This window comes from Hemicordylus capensis, chromosome 13, assembly GCF_027244095.1.
Source record: "Hemicordylus capensis ecotype Gifberg chromosome 13, rHemCap1.1.pri, whole genome shotgun sequence".
Taxonomy (NCBI): Eukaryota; Metazoa; Chordata; class Lepidosauria; order Squamata; family Cordylidae; genus Hemicordylus; species Hemicordylus capensis.
In genome coordinates this window covers 604106-619902 of record NC_069669.1, presented here as the reverse complement: position 1 = coordinate 619902, position 15797 = coordinate 604106, and the positions used below count along the sequence as shown (strand labels likewise).

Below are 15797 nucleotides of genomic sequence, written 5' to 3'. Positions count from 1 at the left end.
GAAAGGAACTTGTTTCCTGTGTCAGAGAGAGCAGAGAGAGACAGAGAGAACTCTGAATATATATATGATATGTAAATGAATGTGGCAACTAAGTGAATAAAATATGGAGGCTTACATGACGGAAGGGGAGGAGGAGCCATTTTGTGCAAAGAGGCAGCCCCTTGAAGGAGGAAGGGACATCTGGGCAAGTCCTTCAGGTTCCTTCCAAGAAAAGAGGTTTCATGTACAACAAAAACCCACCAAGGGTCCCAAAGACCCTCCCTTCCAATCTGCCATTGCATTTTGCCTGGTTCTCTTTCCCCCTCCACCCCTGGAAAACGAAGGAGAGAACGTGGAGAATGTGGAATGTGTTAATTAAAATAAGATGAATTAGTTTCCGAGTGAAAACAAGTGAGATGCCTCCCCCAGGAGCTCTTGCCTAGCACAACAAGGAATGTCAGGACTTCTCTGCTGGGGTCAGCTTGACCTGCAGCCTGTTCCCAGCAGGGCCAGCCGGATGCCTCTAGGAAGCCCACAGCCCAGCAGGGCAAGGTGGGGACACTCCCCGGCCTCCCCTGTGGCTCACCCACCACTGGTCCTCAGGCAGAGGTGGGCTGCTGCGTCTGTCCATGGAGGCTCAACTTAGCCGCCCTGGCTCAGACGGCAGCAGCCCTCCCCCAGGGCCTGGAGCGCTGCGCAGGGCTCGGGCGCCCATCCTCCAGGCAGCCACCGCCTGTGTGTGTGTGTGGGGGGGTGCGCTTTGCTTTGCTTTGCTTGGGCTCTGTGCCAGCAGCAGCAGCAGCAGCAGCAGCATTCCTGGGCTGGCAGATGGAGTTAAGCCTAAGTGGAGTGCAGAGCTTCTCCATGTCCCCAGCTGGGCTGTCTTAGTCTCCATGGCAACGTGCATTCCCTTCGGTGGTGCTTTGCCTGCCTCTTCCCAGGCCCAGCCCCCCCCCCCCATTCTGCTCCTTTGTCTCCTCTTGCAGATTGGCAGGGGGCCAGGCAGGCAGGCAGGCAGGCTTCCATTTCACAAGCAGCCTTTGTCTGCTGGCGGGCAAAATGGCCAGCCAGGACCATGGTGTGTGTGTGTGTGTGTGTGTTGAGGGGTGGAGCCTGCTTTGCAGCTGGGGCCCCACACTGCCCTTCACCTGGGGCAGCAGGAGATGCCTTCACCCCAAGGGCAGGCAGGCAGGCAGGCAGGCATTCTTTTGGGAGGGGGGCCTGATTCAAACACCCTTCCTTGATTCATCCTATAATTCAGGGGTCCCCAAGCTTGGGCCTCGTCTGTGGGGCCTGGGATGATAGGAACATAGGAAGCAGCCGTATATGGAGTCAGACCCTGGGTCCATCTAGCTCAGGATTGTCTACACAGACTGGCAGCGGCTTCTCCCAGGTTGCAGGCCGGAGTCTCTCTCAGCCCTCTCTTGGAGAGGCTGCCAGGGAGGGGACTTGGACCCTTCTGCTCTTCCCAGAGCGGCTCCATCCCTTAAGGGGGGGAATATCTTCCAGTGCTCACACATCAAGTCTGGATGGGCATTGTAGTGCAGCAGCATCGGGAACAACCCGTGGACTAGTCATTCGGAGCAGGGGCACTAGAGCCAGCCTTCCACCCCACCCACCCCCCACCCCCCACCGGTTCTTTAGCTCTGTCCTTTCTTGGCTCCGAGGATCCCCATCCAAGTGTGGGTGGCTTGGAGCACGCAATGACTCAGACAGATCCGAGGTAAAAACAGATGGCACTGGAAAGTGAGTCTGTGTTAGGAACTAATTTGGATGCAGATCAAAGCTACTTCTGGACACAATTTCTGTTTGCCAATGGTGGCTCTTCCGTTCTGCTGCCCTTCTGAAGCCGGGCGGCCAAGCTAGAAGAGGAGCCAGTCATCCAGAGCAAGCAAGAAGAGGAACCACCCGTCCAGAACATGCTAGAAGAGAAGCTACCCACTCAGATCAAGCTGGAAGAAGAAATGTCATTCCAGAACATATTCGGCGGCGGCGGCAGCAGCCGCCAACTCATCCCATTCCCTTGATGTACACTCCCCTCCCCTCCCTCCCCGTTTGCCTGACGGCTGCTTTACTCCACCCAAGCTTTGACAGCAAACTGCAGATTATACAGGGAGATCGGGGGGGGGGGACACCAGCGCAGAAGGATGCCAGCCAGGTTACGCTCTCCCTCTTCTGCGGCAGTGAGTTACGGGTGTCTGTTGTATCTACGTACTTCCTTTGTGTTCTCTGCCAGTCTTAATTAAAAAGACATCAAGCTAGCAGCTGGGGGGGGGCTCTCTCGAAGGCTGGCGGGTGAAAGGGGCTGCTCGCAAGTTAATGATAGCCGAGGGGGACCCTTCTGGCCAGTGGCCTCAGCCCGCCCGTCTTCCTCAGTGAGGTTCTCTTCCCACAATTATGTTGCTCCGTTCTGAGGCACGGAACAGTCTTCGCTTGCAAAGGTGACCGGCGACAGTGCCACAGCTGGAGCACTGCATGCAAACGTGGAAACCCCAATGTCCAAGGGAAGGGAAGGGTCTGTCGCCTTGTGCCGGAGCCTCTGCTTTGCCTGGACAGCCCCCACCCCACCCCCCGCACCAGGCTCAGTGCTTGGCATCTCCAGCTGGAAGGATCAGCTCTCGGGTGATGGGAAGGGGCCCTTCCGCGAGACCTGGGAGAGCCCCTGCCAGTTAGAGGACATGATACTAGACTAGGTGGACCCAGGGTCGCCTGACTCAACATGAAGCAGCTGCTGCATATGCTGAGATCAGCGGGAAGGGCCTTAACCCAGTGGCAGAGCATCTGCTTTGCTTGCAAGGGTCCCAGGTTCAACCCCTGCCAGCTCCAGTTTAAAGGACCCAAGGGGTCACCAGGTGTCGGACTACAACTCCCATCATCCCCAGGCATAATGGCTGAAAGCTGTTGATCTAGCAAGCCAAGCTCTTAAGCAGCTTGGGAGATCAGTTTTCAAAGCAAGGAGGAGATCTCTGAAACTGACCGTGTCCTGCTCACGCCTGACGGAAATCAGTGCAGATTCTCCCCGTTTCCCCTGCTTCCACTTCTCTCTCCGTCCTCTGTTCTCTTTCTGCTGGTACTGAATTTTAGATTGTAAACTCCTCAGGACAGGGACCAGGGCATTCTAACCCTCAAGGCAGGGACCCTAAAGAGCTTCCGATTCGGTCAATGGGCTGGGATCCAGACACCGTCTGTCCAATGCTCTTTCCTGCATATAGTAACACAGTGACAAAGCTACCTTCACTTAATAGTGTAACCATTTAGAAAACAAATGGTATTTCTGAATAGCACCGGTGACATCTGCAACAAGGTTTGCTTCCCTGGTTGTTTTGAACCAGGGCTTCAGAGCTCAATGCGGGAGCTGCTGATAAGCTACCATCTCGGAGACAGATTTACATGCAGCAAAATACCCATTAGTGGAACGGGCGGTGGGCCAAGTAAGCATAATTTATCCAGATGCATTTTAAAGACGATGGCTTTGTTGTGATGGAGCTCAATGCCTGCCCGTTGCTTCCAAAGGAGTTGCTCCCAGCTCCGGGCCCTTTCTAGACAGCAAGGACAGAGAGAGCATTGCCAGACAGAGAGCCGACTGCAGCGGAAGTATATGCATCATCATACCGTTATGCATGTACACACCATCAACAGAGACGGCACCAGACAGAAGTAAAGGGCAGCCCCGGGCGGTGAGGGGGAACTGGCATGAATCTGGCTGCCCAACTTTGGCCCTCCTGCAGATGGTGCACTATAACTCCCATAATCCATGGCTATTGGCCACTGTGGCTGGGGATGATGGGAGTTGTAGTCCAAAAATAGCTCGGGGGGGTGTGCTGAGCAGACCTGGCCTGAACTGTGCGAATGGCTGGAGTGTGGAGCTGCTACCCTGACTCTGAACCCAGACAGGGCCGTGTGAGGTGCGGGGATCGGAGAGTCAATGGGGATGGAGGGGTCCATGCCGCACAGCGTCCACATCGCCCGTTCCAGGATACGTTCAGGGCCCAATGGCCGGCCTGACTGCAGAGCAGAGCTGGGGCCTGAGGAGGAGAGGGCCAGGGCCATGTGGCCCACAGCACCTTCGTTATGCATGAGAAACACCTGGCATGTGATAAGGTGATTCATGGAGGCAAGTGGAACCTGAACCACAATCCAAAAGCTGGTTCTGTTTTCTTATGCCAGCTTGTTTCCAGTGAACCTGAACCTAAAATCTTGAACTGATGAAAAAACATGATTGGGGTATGTGTCTTAATTCTTAATTGGAATTGTTTTTAAGTAGATAAAACACCAGATTTCCAATTCTCATGTAAAAAATAATGGTCTCATCACCACCACCACCTTCATTTCCTAGAAATAGATTACTACTCACACACACACACTGAGTTACCCACCAGTCGAGCCGGCCTGGGCATTCATTCATTCCAGTATCGCTCTCAGAAAAGGGCTCTAGCCTGCCCACAAGGCTGTTGCCAGAACCTGAGGGGTATACTCAGGTATACTTTTAAAAAGCCAAATCTGGCAAGTCACTAAAATCTGGTGTCCCTGGCTCTTGCTTTCAGTTTCTGTTTCTGCGCCTGTTTTGCATGTGCAAGGAGACACAGCAGCACTGTTTAACTTGGGGCTTCTCTTGACTGAGCAGGGGGAGAGCCACTGTCCCTCTCCGTCCCCAGCACAACACCCCTCCAGTGGCCGTGGCTGGTGGCTGTCTCGGGTTTCTTTTCTAGACTGTGAGCCCTTTGGGGACAGGGAGCCCTCTGGTTTATTTGTTTGTCATTTCTCTGCCTAAACCGCCCTGAGCCATTTTTGGAAGGGCGGTATAGAAACCGAATCAATACTAAGAACCACCACCATGCAGGATATCCCTCATCGCAGGGATGCCTCCAGGGGCGGCATTACAGCCCCTCCGTATTCTCCAGGCGACGGTCATGCAATGGCAGGGACCCCCAGGATGGCACCCCCAGGGCGTCTTGGTGCCCGCTGCAGACAGAGACCCCCCCCCCGACAGACACAACCCCCCCAGGGACCCCCGCCCGCGAGGCATCCTCTGAGGAGCCCCCCGCCCCGCCCCCGCCCCGGGTGCATGTCCCTTATGGGTTTATTCCGACATTCCTATTTACGGCCCCATTTAAAACAACAACAACTCCAACAACTCCCTGGGCGGCTCACAATCTAAACTCTATTAGAACAGTTTAAAAAGCGACAAATAAAAATGCCAAAACCCAAAGCGGCTTTAAATCTATCAAGTAAAAGCCCGGCTGGACAGGTCAGGTGTGTCTTTCGGTCCAGGGTCATGAGGAGGTGCGTTCCACAGGCCCGGCCCGGGGGCGGGGCGCAACCCTAGAGGAGGGGCCCCGTTCCGAGGCGGGGCCGCCGCCAACTCCTCTCCCCCTTCCTCCCCTCCCCGTTGCTAGGGCGCCATGTTGGGGATGGCAACGGGGCGCCCCGGAAGCGCTTCTCGGAGAGGCGGGGCGGATACTTCCGGGGCGGGGCGGCAGCTCGGCCGGGGAGTCTCCTCCGTGAGGGAGGCTGGAAATGGCGGCTGGGCGGGGGGAGGCGACCGCGGCGGCCTCGTCGTCCCAGTCCCAGAGAAGGAAGCAGCAGCAGCAGCAGCAGCAGCAGGCCGAGGCCGCCACCCTGCCCCCGCCGCCGCCAGGGCCCCCCAGCCGCGCCGCGCCGGGCCCGGGCCGAAGAGACTAGGCCCGCCGCCAGCAGCAGCAGCAGGGAGGTCGCCGCCGCCGCCGCCGTGTGAGGCTCCCCGGCCGGCCGAGGCCCACCGCCCGCGCCCCAAGCACATGCGGTGAGAGCAGCAGCAGCAGCAGGAGGCCGCCGCCGCCGCGCGTGGGGATGGGAGGCCCGCCTGCTGGCCGCGCTCCGCCACCCTTCTGCCCCGCCTCGCCTGCAGGCTGCCTGTTCGTCGGGTAGCGTCGCGCAGGCTGGCCCTGCTGCCTGCAGGCCGCCCTCCGTCCGAGCTGCGCAGGCTGGCTGCGCCGTTCCCCCTGACGAGCGGCCAAGCGCAGGGCCAGGGCGGGGAGAGGGGGAGGGGCCCCCCCGGAAGCAGAGGCCGCCCCCCTCTGGCGCCCCCCACCCCGGCGGCTCCTCGGCCCTTGGGAGCAGGCTTGAGTGCCCCCCCCGCACCCCAGCAAGTGGGGCTGTTCTGGTGCTTCTGCCAGGGTTTCCTGCCTGGCCCTGCGCCCGCCCTGCGCCCCACGGAATCCTCCTCCTCCTTCCTTCAGCCAAGGGGGTGACCTAAGAGAAAGGGGCCTGCTCAGGAGGGCTGGCCAGGCGGGTCCCTTCCGTCACCTGCTCCAGGGTCGGCTGGGCTTCTGTGCTGGTAGTGGCTGCCTGATAGGCAGGAATCCATCTGGGCTGCCACTCAGAGCTCTGGGACTGCTGCATCTCTGCCTGTTGCATGACTGCTGAAAGGTGCAGGGGCCTAAGCTGCTGGGGGGCTGGGGTTAGGGGAGAAACCAGTTGATGGAGGGGCACCCGCTCTAGAAAGGTGAGTGGCTTTCTTCTAAGGAGCTGAGGCTGGTGTGCATGGATCTCCCGCCCTGCCTCCTGTTCTCCTCACAACAACCCTGTGAGGTAGGCCAAGGGGCCATATGACTGGTGATCTGACCTTTGGCCTCCCTGGCCTTTGTCCAGCCCTGTACAGGCACTACACCATGCTAGTTACAGATCCATAGGGGAGGGGGGGGTGTCCAAACAGGCACGTCAGCAAAGTGGCACACACAGGGGTGTTCCTTATTCAGGACGGGTGCAGCCCAGCGGCCCCTCTCTCAGGGTGGCCTCATCTTGGGGAGAAGGGTTCCGAGAGAACAGGGTGCGCCAGCCATAACCTCGGGGTCTGCTTCCCCAAGGGCCTGAGACAAAGTACTGCTCACGGAGGATGTTCTCAGTAGCTGCTGCCAGGCAAGGGATGCTGCAGGGCCTGGCTGGAGCAGCGAGTGCCACGTGTCTCCTGCAGCTGCCAATTCCTGTCCTTGGGTGGGCTCTGCCTGCCAGAGGTAAAAGAGAGAAGGCGCACCTTTGGCTTCGAAAGGGCCCCGAGTAGTAGGGCTGAGAGAGGCTTCTCTGCCTGCTCTTCCTTGGAGGAAGCAGGAGAGCAGGCTAGGTGGGCCCGTGATCGGACTCTGTGTGAAGCAGCTTCATGTGCCCAGGAGGACTTCTCTGTTTCTGTGCTGGACGTTCTGGAGTGCTTCGTCAGGGCTGACCAGCTACCCGTCTGTGGGCACCTCCGTTTACATCAGTGGTGCCTGAGCAAAACAGCTGGCATGGACAGAAACGCTGCTGTGCTCTGTTCTGTTCTGTGGCAGGTAGGCTTAGACAAACAGCTCTTTCCACCTCTGCTGAGAGCCAGGAGGTGAGGAGGAGCCTATATAGCCACATAGAAAGCACCTCTCTCCCCGCCCCCGTCTCCCGCTTGGCCGTGCTCCATGGTGGCTTCTCCTGCAGCTCTGGTGTTGGGGGGGTGCTTCTTTGCCTGTGGAGTCCCAGGGTTGTCTTCTTGGCCTCAGTCCAAGGCAGGTTGCTTACCCTGATATACGCAGAATCTGGCAAATGCTGTGACCTTGGGGTGGAGCAACCTTAGTGGGCAAATGCATCAAGCAGTGGCAGAAACTCCTCTTCTGAGAAGTTACACATGTGCCCTTTCTCTTTCTCCATGTTGTGGACTGATGTGGAGCATTTTCAAGCTGGGTGCCTGAACACACGGAGGCCTGCATCTCTGGCCTGGAGCTGAGAACCTGAGCCATATCCCGCCCTCCCAGCCCTTGGCTTATCTGTCACCTACACCTTGTCTGTCATGCATCACAGCCGTTTGATGAAGTGGTCTCTTCCTTATGAAAGCCTTCAGTGTGTTGGTCTTTGTTGTTCGGGACTCCTTGCTGTTTTCAGGATGAGATACTAACATGGCAGTCCTTCTGAGAAGTTTGTGGGGATGAGTTGGAAGGATTTTTTATTCCTGGGCCACTTTCCTTGTTGCACCAGCATGCATGGCTTTATTGCTCTGTATCAGTCTTTTATTGAGTGCAAATGTCCACCAGACCTGTGTGTTTTCATTTGAGGTTTGTTCCCTTCCTAAACATGTGTGATGTTCTTAACCCTTTGTTAAATGTAGCCCTTTGTCTTGCTGGTCCTCAATATGCTCACATCTACACCATCCCTTCTCTGGTTGCTTCTGCTGCTTCCTTGACGGAGGTGTCTGTGTCCTTTTTCTCTTTCAGAGTGTTGGAAGCTAAAGCTACCAAAGAAGCTGAAAGAAAATTTAGCAGGTAAGACAGATGCCGAATAGCAAAGAGGAGCGGTAGAAACTGGAAGCTTAGATAAGCGAAACTTTGTGTGGTGGACACAATTGTTTTGTTATGGTTTATGTTAAAGAAACGCGGTGAAATGTGTAAACTTCATCAAAATTGTAATTGAGCAGAAGGGGAGGCCTCTATGAAGTGGTGTGTTTCACTCCTTTAAATATCTTCCCAAACATATTTTCTTTGCTACATTGAAACTGTTGCCAATAGCAAGCAAGGGGAAAAAATGAATGCATGATTTGTTTGATCCCCCCACCCCGCCTTCCTTGTCCACCCAAATGGATTTTTATTGGCTGAGAATCATCATTGGCCTTGAACAAGCTGCATTTTGTGAAATAAACATTTGTTCCTTGTATGTTTCGTATTAAGGAGTGCAAGCAATTGCTTGCTAAATAACCAGGGAATTTTGAAACCTCATATTACTGCATGAGTGATACCAACTTCAGTATTTGCTATAGAGTTGACAACGCATTAAAAATTGTCTGAATGACTTTTGCATGCTTCTGTGCTCGTATGAGAAGTGTGACATTTGTTACAGAGGTTGATTGAGCACTTTTTGAGTGCAGGCATTCATCTTTGCAAAGCTTGTTTGAGGTAGATTACTGTTCCAGTTTTGCAGATAGTAAATGACGTTGTGAGTGAATGCCGTTTGCCCAGGAACTACTTATAGTTGAACAGTGGTGTGATCTCGGGTTATTATTTCTAGCGTTTTGTTTAGTGCTTTGTGTTCTCCAGATGCTGCTAGAGAGAAAAGGAGTGAGCATCAGGGTAAAAAATGGGAGGGGGAAACCCCAGGTCGCACTAGAAATGTAGTTAACGGTTAGGCCCAATGTGTTTTGAGAGAGTGTACAGAAGGAGGTTGCTTTGATTTATCAGTGCCACTGAAAAAAGTGCCCATTCAAGAAGTGTTGAGCCTAATAATAATAATAATTTTCAAAAATCCAGTGCACCTTGGGTCTGTGTTCCCTCTAACAGAGATTCCCAGATGTTGTTTGCTACAACTCCCAAAATCCCCAGCTGCAGTGGCCTTTGGCTGTGGATTCTGGGAGTTGTAGTCAACAACATCTGGGAATTCCTGTTAGAGGGAACGCTGCTTGGGGTTTTTATCTCTTGTGGCTTTCCCCTGACCCAGCTGGCCACCATGGTGGCTTGGGCAGCCAATTCTAATCAAGCTCTCATAAGAACATCAGAACAGCCCTGCTGGATCAGGCCCAAGGAGGCCCATCTAGTCCAGCATCCTCTTTCACACAGTGGCCCACCAGATGCCGCTGGAAGCCTACAGCAGGAGTTGAGGGAATGCTCTCTCTCCTGCTGTTACTCCCCTGCAACTGATACTCGGAGGCATCCTGCCACAGCTGTTGGCTGTCCTTGTTTGCAACCTTGCAAATGTCACTCGCAAATGCTGATTTTTAGATCAAATTCTGGAGGGTTAGCTTCAGCTAAGGGTGGCACTCGGAAGTTTTGATGTGGCATGATGGGTGGGTGGGTGGCCAGGGTGTCTTTGGACTCCCCATTCCCCTCCTGGCTGAGTTTTCAACATGCCTCTCTGCACAGTTGCAATCCTCAAATCCAGCCTGTTCCTGCCTTTGTTTGCTTTTAAAGTTATAGGCCAGTTTTTTCCTTCCAAATGCCTTCAAAGAGACTTGCTCTGAATAATATTAATGCAGCCAACAACCATGAAATAATCAAAATTCACATTTAAAATGTCAGCATAAAAACCAGGTCAACAGAAAAAGTCTTACATTCTTTTGATGTAAAATAACCATGATCATTCTACTCATCAGTAAAAGGCAAGAAGAATAGTTGATGTTAGTCTGAACATCGTAGTTTCATTCTTAATTCTTCTAGTTGCCACGCAGATTTTCGCTCTGCATTGCTCTTATAGTAATACTAAGAGGTGAAGAGTTTCCTGATCCTCTCACTGTTTTGTAATCCCGGGTTTAGCTGCTACTTTATAGCTACTGAGTTTAATGAACTCTTATCATGTTCTAGCTCCAGGGTTTCCAATCTTGGGTTCTCAGATGTTGTTGGACTACAGCTCCCATCATCCCCAGCCACAGTGGCCAACAATACCTGGGGATTCAAGGTTGGGAACCCCCACTGTAACTTGAATATTAACCCACCTGTCCTAAGCTCAGTGCAGCAAGCACAAGCTGAAAGTGATTAGATTAAACAATAAAATCCAGGAAAACCCAGAACCAATGCAACAGCACAAAATCCAACCGCTTGCCCTAGAGTGATTCACCAGCTACCTTCTGTTGCCCCTGGAGGAATGAAGAAAGCAGGCAGAGATACTCTCCTTCAAGTGGGGAGGAGTCTGCTTTCCCTCCTCTCCTGTGAGAAAGTTGTTCTTTGGAATCTGAGTACCTGAACGTTCATATGTGAACCTGACCAGAGCAGTCTCTCTTGTATCTGCTGTCTTTGTTTCTGTTCACCACAGAAGGAAGGGCTGCTTCCTTCCGAAAAAGGAAAGCCGTTCAGAACTCTGATTTACATGAATGTCTTCACTGTATATGATCTTTATTCTGAGGGCGCTACTTGTTTGTATAACATGTCTAGAAGCAGGCTAATGACCCTCCTGAAAGACTCAACACTGTCTTTTGTTAACGTGAACAGTGGTTTTCCCAGTAAGACCTACTGTAGTCAATGAGATTAGATGAAGCTAGAAGTGGAGACACAGTGAATGCCCATTTCATCATAGGAGCATTTTAGTATGATACCATAATACTCTTCTAAAGTTAGTTGTCTCTCACCAGTCACTAGAAGGAAAAGCTGTTTAACTCAGGAGAGGAGAACTGGTCTTGTGGTAGCAAACTTGACTTGTCCCCCTAGCTAAGCAGGGTCCACTCTCTTTGCATTTGAATGGGAGACCACATGTGAGCACAGTAAGATATTCCCCTCAGGGGATGGAGCCACTCTGGGAAGAGCAGAAGGTTTCTAGTTCCCTCCCTGGGAGCATCTCCAAGATAGGGCTGAGAGAGATTCCTGCCTGCAACCTTGGAGAAGCTACTGCCAGTCTGTGTAGACAATACTGAGCTAGATAGACCAGTGGTCTGACTCAGTATGCAGCAGCTTCCTATATAACTGCAATGCAGTTTTTTACCTTGACACAATTACTATCCACTGCCTTAGGTGCAATAAGTTCAAGGAATTAAAAATATATATATTACAATTTTGTATTAATGTGTTTGCAAAAGGGGAACAGTTTGAAATTTGTAGGATTTCAACTTCAAGCAGTATTTTATTGTATAATGACCATATTTGGTAGCTTTAAATCTAAGAAAGATCTGCATTTCTTGGGTATGATATTGTGGAATTATTGATCTGATTATTGAGTGTTGATCAGACCAATAACAGTTAAAATGATAATTAATTCAGTATGTCTGCTTTAAAAAAAAAATGCCCCACAAATTATTTAAACCTGTCCCCAAGCATATTCAGGCATTAAAAGTGGTGCATTCAGCTACTTTAAGAGGCAGGAGGGTTCGTCCAATATTTGGTATCTAGGAAGTAATCGGGAAGTATGATATTCAGAATTCCTTCAAAACACTACAAAAACCATTATTTAAAACAGTCCCTAAGCATATTCCAATGTAAAAGATGGTGCATTCAGCTAAAGTCAGTGGCAGAATTGTGTGTGCAAAATTTTGTATCTGTAGGTCATTGGGAAGTATGACTTCATTTTGCACAAACAAATTCTTCAGAATATAGGATAGATGTTTAGTGTGACTATGCCTAGAAGGAAATGCTGATTAGCATATTGGATCATGATGCCATCCACACATGAGTGGCCGTCGGGCTTTGAGGAGTGTTAAAAGTGAGGAGAGGACAGAAAGCTGCCCTTAAAAAGAAAAGCCAGCTCTTCCCTTCCTGCCACAGCCCTGGCAATTAATGGCAAAAGAGAACCATACCTGTGACATTGGAGGTGTTGAGGCTATCTGCAGAGCAGAGTGTGCCGGAGAGCACAGGCAAGGAAGGGGCCTCAGGCAGAATGTGAGGAGCCTTTACTCAGCAAATCACAGCTTCCTAGTGTGCTGATTGTGCGCCAGAGCCGGCAACCTCGGTGCAGATAAGCACACAGCAGCTCTTCAGGTTGAACAGGGGTTCTTGCGGGGAATTTCTGGGGGCATTTTGGGCTTAGAGGACAAATGAGCAACTCTCCCGGTGTAAGCCGAGAGTGGGCTTTCCTAGCCAGGGACCCACCGCTCTTGACTAGCTTTGGAGCCAAGCCCAAAACCAGGCTTGCTAGGCCTTTGCCCTCATGCTGCACCTCTGTGTGAGTTCAGGAACAATCCCCTGCTTCAACCTTGGAGGTGGCAAGGGTGTGGCTGGTCTGGCCTACGCTGCCGAGACCCTCTGGGGGCCGAAGCCACTTCCAGCATCTGGGAGTGGGGAGACCACCCCACAGTTGTAGGCACAACCCCACCCATGCCTGCAGCTCCAAGGCTGGGAAGAATTTGCTCCCCGGGGGGCAGTGGTGCACTTGCCAGGGTGAGGGGAGCCACCAGAATTGCAGAATCCTGCCTTCAGTGAAGGATGCTCACCACCAGCTTAGACAGATTCATGGAGGACAAGTCTATCAGTGGCTACTAGTCCTGACGCCTGTCCGCTACCTTCAGGCTCAGAGGCCTCTGAATACCAGTTGCAAGGGAGCAGCGGCAGAAGAGAGTGCATGCCTTCATCTCCTGATGGTGTGGCTTCCCAAGGCATCTGGTGGGCCACTGTGGGAAACAGGATGCTGGAATAGATGGGCGCCTGATCCTGGTCTAAATCACTGTTTTTTAAACCTTCATGAAGCGCCCCCCCCCCCCACTAGGCTTTTCTGTGCCATCTAAGCTGGCACAGAGACCTCACTGGGTATGCCTGCGTGCCTTTACACACACCCTCCCCCATTTTCTTCCCAGCTGAAAGGAATTTGGTCTGGAGTGATTGGGACACAGATCCTGCTCTGCCCCGTGTAGTCTTGTTGGAGCTGAGACCCATAATTTGAGAAAAGTTGGCTGTATTCCTTCCCTTCCTCATGAGAAACACTGGCCAAAGTGGATGCTCTCTGCTCTTAACTGGTGGCGATTTGACGTTGGCAGAGAGTCCACAAGCTCCTCCCAGCACTTGGGGCCCCTTTCCCCAGGGCCCCTTTGAGTGCTGATAGGCTCACATAGACCAGACTGCCCTTTCTTGGCTGTGTTTGGCCCAAAGGGAGCAGGGAGCCCTGTTCCTGGGTGTGGGCTCAAACAGGAACGTTCTTGATTTACAGGTGCCCAGTGTGTGGTGGCTAAGGTCTTCGGTGGTCTTCACTACTATATGAACAAGTGGCAAAGCACAGTTTTCAGAGGGGTGTCGTATAAATATGCATCCAAAACCAAGAACATAATGAGTTGTGTAGAGTCAGCTTAAGGCTCAAAGTCTGGGAAACACTTAGAGCAGGCCTTGACAAATTGAGCCAGATGACGGACCCTTGATGAAATTACCCAACTTAATGGCAGGCATTATGGAGGGAGGGTAAATTGGCTTCTCTTATCCCCTTTACATAGAACAGAGGGCTGCCTGGGAGAGATAAGTATTTTCTTAAATAACTCTGCCTCTGAATATCCTAGTCTAGCCGGCACAGTAACATCCAGCCTCAAAGGCAGGATGCCTCTCAATCCCAGTTGCAGGGGAGTAACTGCAGGAGAGAGGGGGCATGCCCCTTTCAACTCCTGCCTGTGGCTTCCAGCGGCATCTGGTGGGCCACTAAGGGAAACAGGATGCTGGACTAGATGGGCCTCCTTGGGCCTGATCCAGCAGCAGGGCTGTTCTTATGTGCCCCCCCCCCCCAGTATGCCCCTGGTGCTGCCATCCTATGGGGAAGGGGCATCAGCTGCGTTTTCTCCATGCAGAGTGAGGCCCCAGGCCGGGCCAGCAGGCCTCCGTCCTCAGCAGGTGCAAGGCAGAGATGGGGTCTCAGCTTCCAGGCCTGGGGGAGAAGGTGGCGGCCTCTCTCGGGCTGAGAGGGGCCCCCCGCGCAGACAGGGGAGGGGGCAGCTGGGAGGGCCAAGGCGGCGGGATGCGGAGAGGCGCAAGTGATCCGGCCAAAGGCTCTTCGGGCGGGGGGTGGAGGCGCAAGGCTCTTGCCAGCTGCAGCCAGCCAGCCTGCCCTGGTTGCCAATAGGTTTCCGGGCAAAGTACAAAGTGCTGGTAATTACCTGTAAAGCCCTCAATGGCTTAGGACCAGGTTACCTGGGAGAGTGCCTCCTTCTGCATGATCCCCACAGCACATTAAGACCAGCAAGAGACACATGGCCACTTCCCCACCTCCTACCTTGCTTTTTATGAGCTCCTCCAAGAGCCCAGCTCCCGAGCCTGGGTAGGATGCTGCTTGTGCCCTATTGCTGGTCATTGCTGAACCAGCCTCAGATCTGTCCTGGGTCTCTGCAGTGGTGCAGACTTGGACTATGTTAGTAAATAAAGGAAATCAACCATCTTGCTTGTTTGTTTCTGTATACACTGCTTTGAAAACTTTGGTTGAAAAGCGGTATACACATATGCCTCTGGGGTTCAGGCGTGGTCAGCCCTGGGCTCAGTGGAGCGCCCCCCCCCCAAAAAAAACACTGCAGGCACCTGGAGAGAGCTGGGAGGGTGGGCAGCAGCGTGTGGCAGCCTGGCCTGGAGCACTGCTGGGGCCAGTGTGATGTCAGGCTGCTTTGAGAAGCTGTCGACTGAGGACCTAGACCTGTTGGTTTTCTGTGGTTTCCTTTTAGGGCTGTTGTGCTCGGCACCTTGCATAATATAAAACCCCAAAGCCTTGAGACTTCTCTGTCTGAGTTGCCTCTCATCTTATCCTAGGGGGAGATGGGGAGAGAGACTGGACTTGATGTGATTTCTCTCACACACACACACACACACACACACACACACACACACACACACACACACCATAAATCTTGTAAGCGATGTTAGCTAGTGTATTACCTGCAAATTACTTCCTGCAGGTTGATTCACAGATCTTGAATACTTTTGTATCTCCCTGAATAGGGTTGATTGCAAATGAGGAGTGATTGTTCTGTGTACGACTAATCTGTTGTACCAGTTTAAGTGGGTGGTGTGTGCAGGTTTTCATGTTCCACACAACTCTCAAGCGCCTGTGCTCCTGGACTGGCCTAAGTTGGTCTCAGGAAAGAGCTTGCCTGCTTTGACTTGCATAGCTTCCCCACTGTGCCAGGCAGTGCCAGCATTCAGCACGTAATTACTTCCCTCTGCAGCCTCAAGCAGATTATTTCTCAGGCCACAGCAGCCAAAAGGTTGGGTTGCCCAGGCTGCTCTGAACCCAGGCTTTGATCTGAGCCTCGGGTGTGGGCTCTTGCTGGCAGGCCTCCTTTCCATCTAGAACTCAGGCACACTGCTTTGTCATGCCAGGTACAACTTGTCACAATTGCAGTCGCCATGCAAGTGTGGGAAAGAATGCCGGTCTTTAAAGCCACGCCAGGATTGCCCTGCATCTGTGGATGCTCTCCAAATCCTAGACATCTGCAAAGACTTTCAGTGGAGCAA

The 15797-nt window shown here is 52.7% G+C and overlaps 1 protein-coding gene across 6 annotated transcripts in view; it reads left to right on the top strand.

Annotated features, from left to right (window-relative positions):
• Window positions 1–2117: 2117 nt before the first annotated feature.
• Window positions 2118–15797, top strand: part of TNRC6A (trinucleotide repeat containing adaptor 6A) — a 40932-nt gene continuing 27252 nt past the window's right edge. For 4 of the 6 annotated variants that reach the window (XM_053276186.1, XM_053276182.1, XM_053276183.1 and 1 more), the window contains exons 1-2: window positions 5367–5761; window positions 8190–8237. In XM_053276186.1, the coding sequence (XP_053132161.1) occupies window positions 5382–5761; window positions 8190–8237 (428 nt within the window). In that variant the 5' untranslated portion in view covers window positions 5367–5381. Of the gene's footprint in view, window positions 2163–5366; window positions 5762–8189; window positions 8238–15797 lie in introns of those variants that run through there. The other 2 variants (XM_053276185.1, XM_053276184.1) reach the window with 2 other exon arrangements.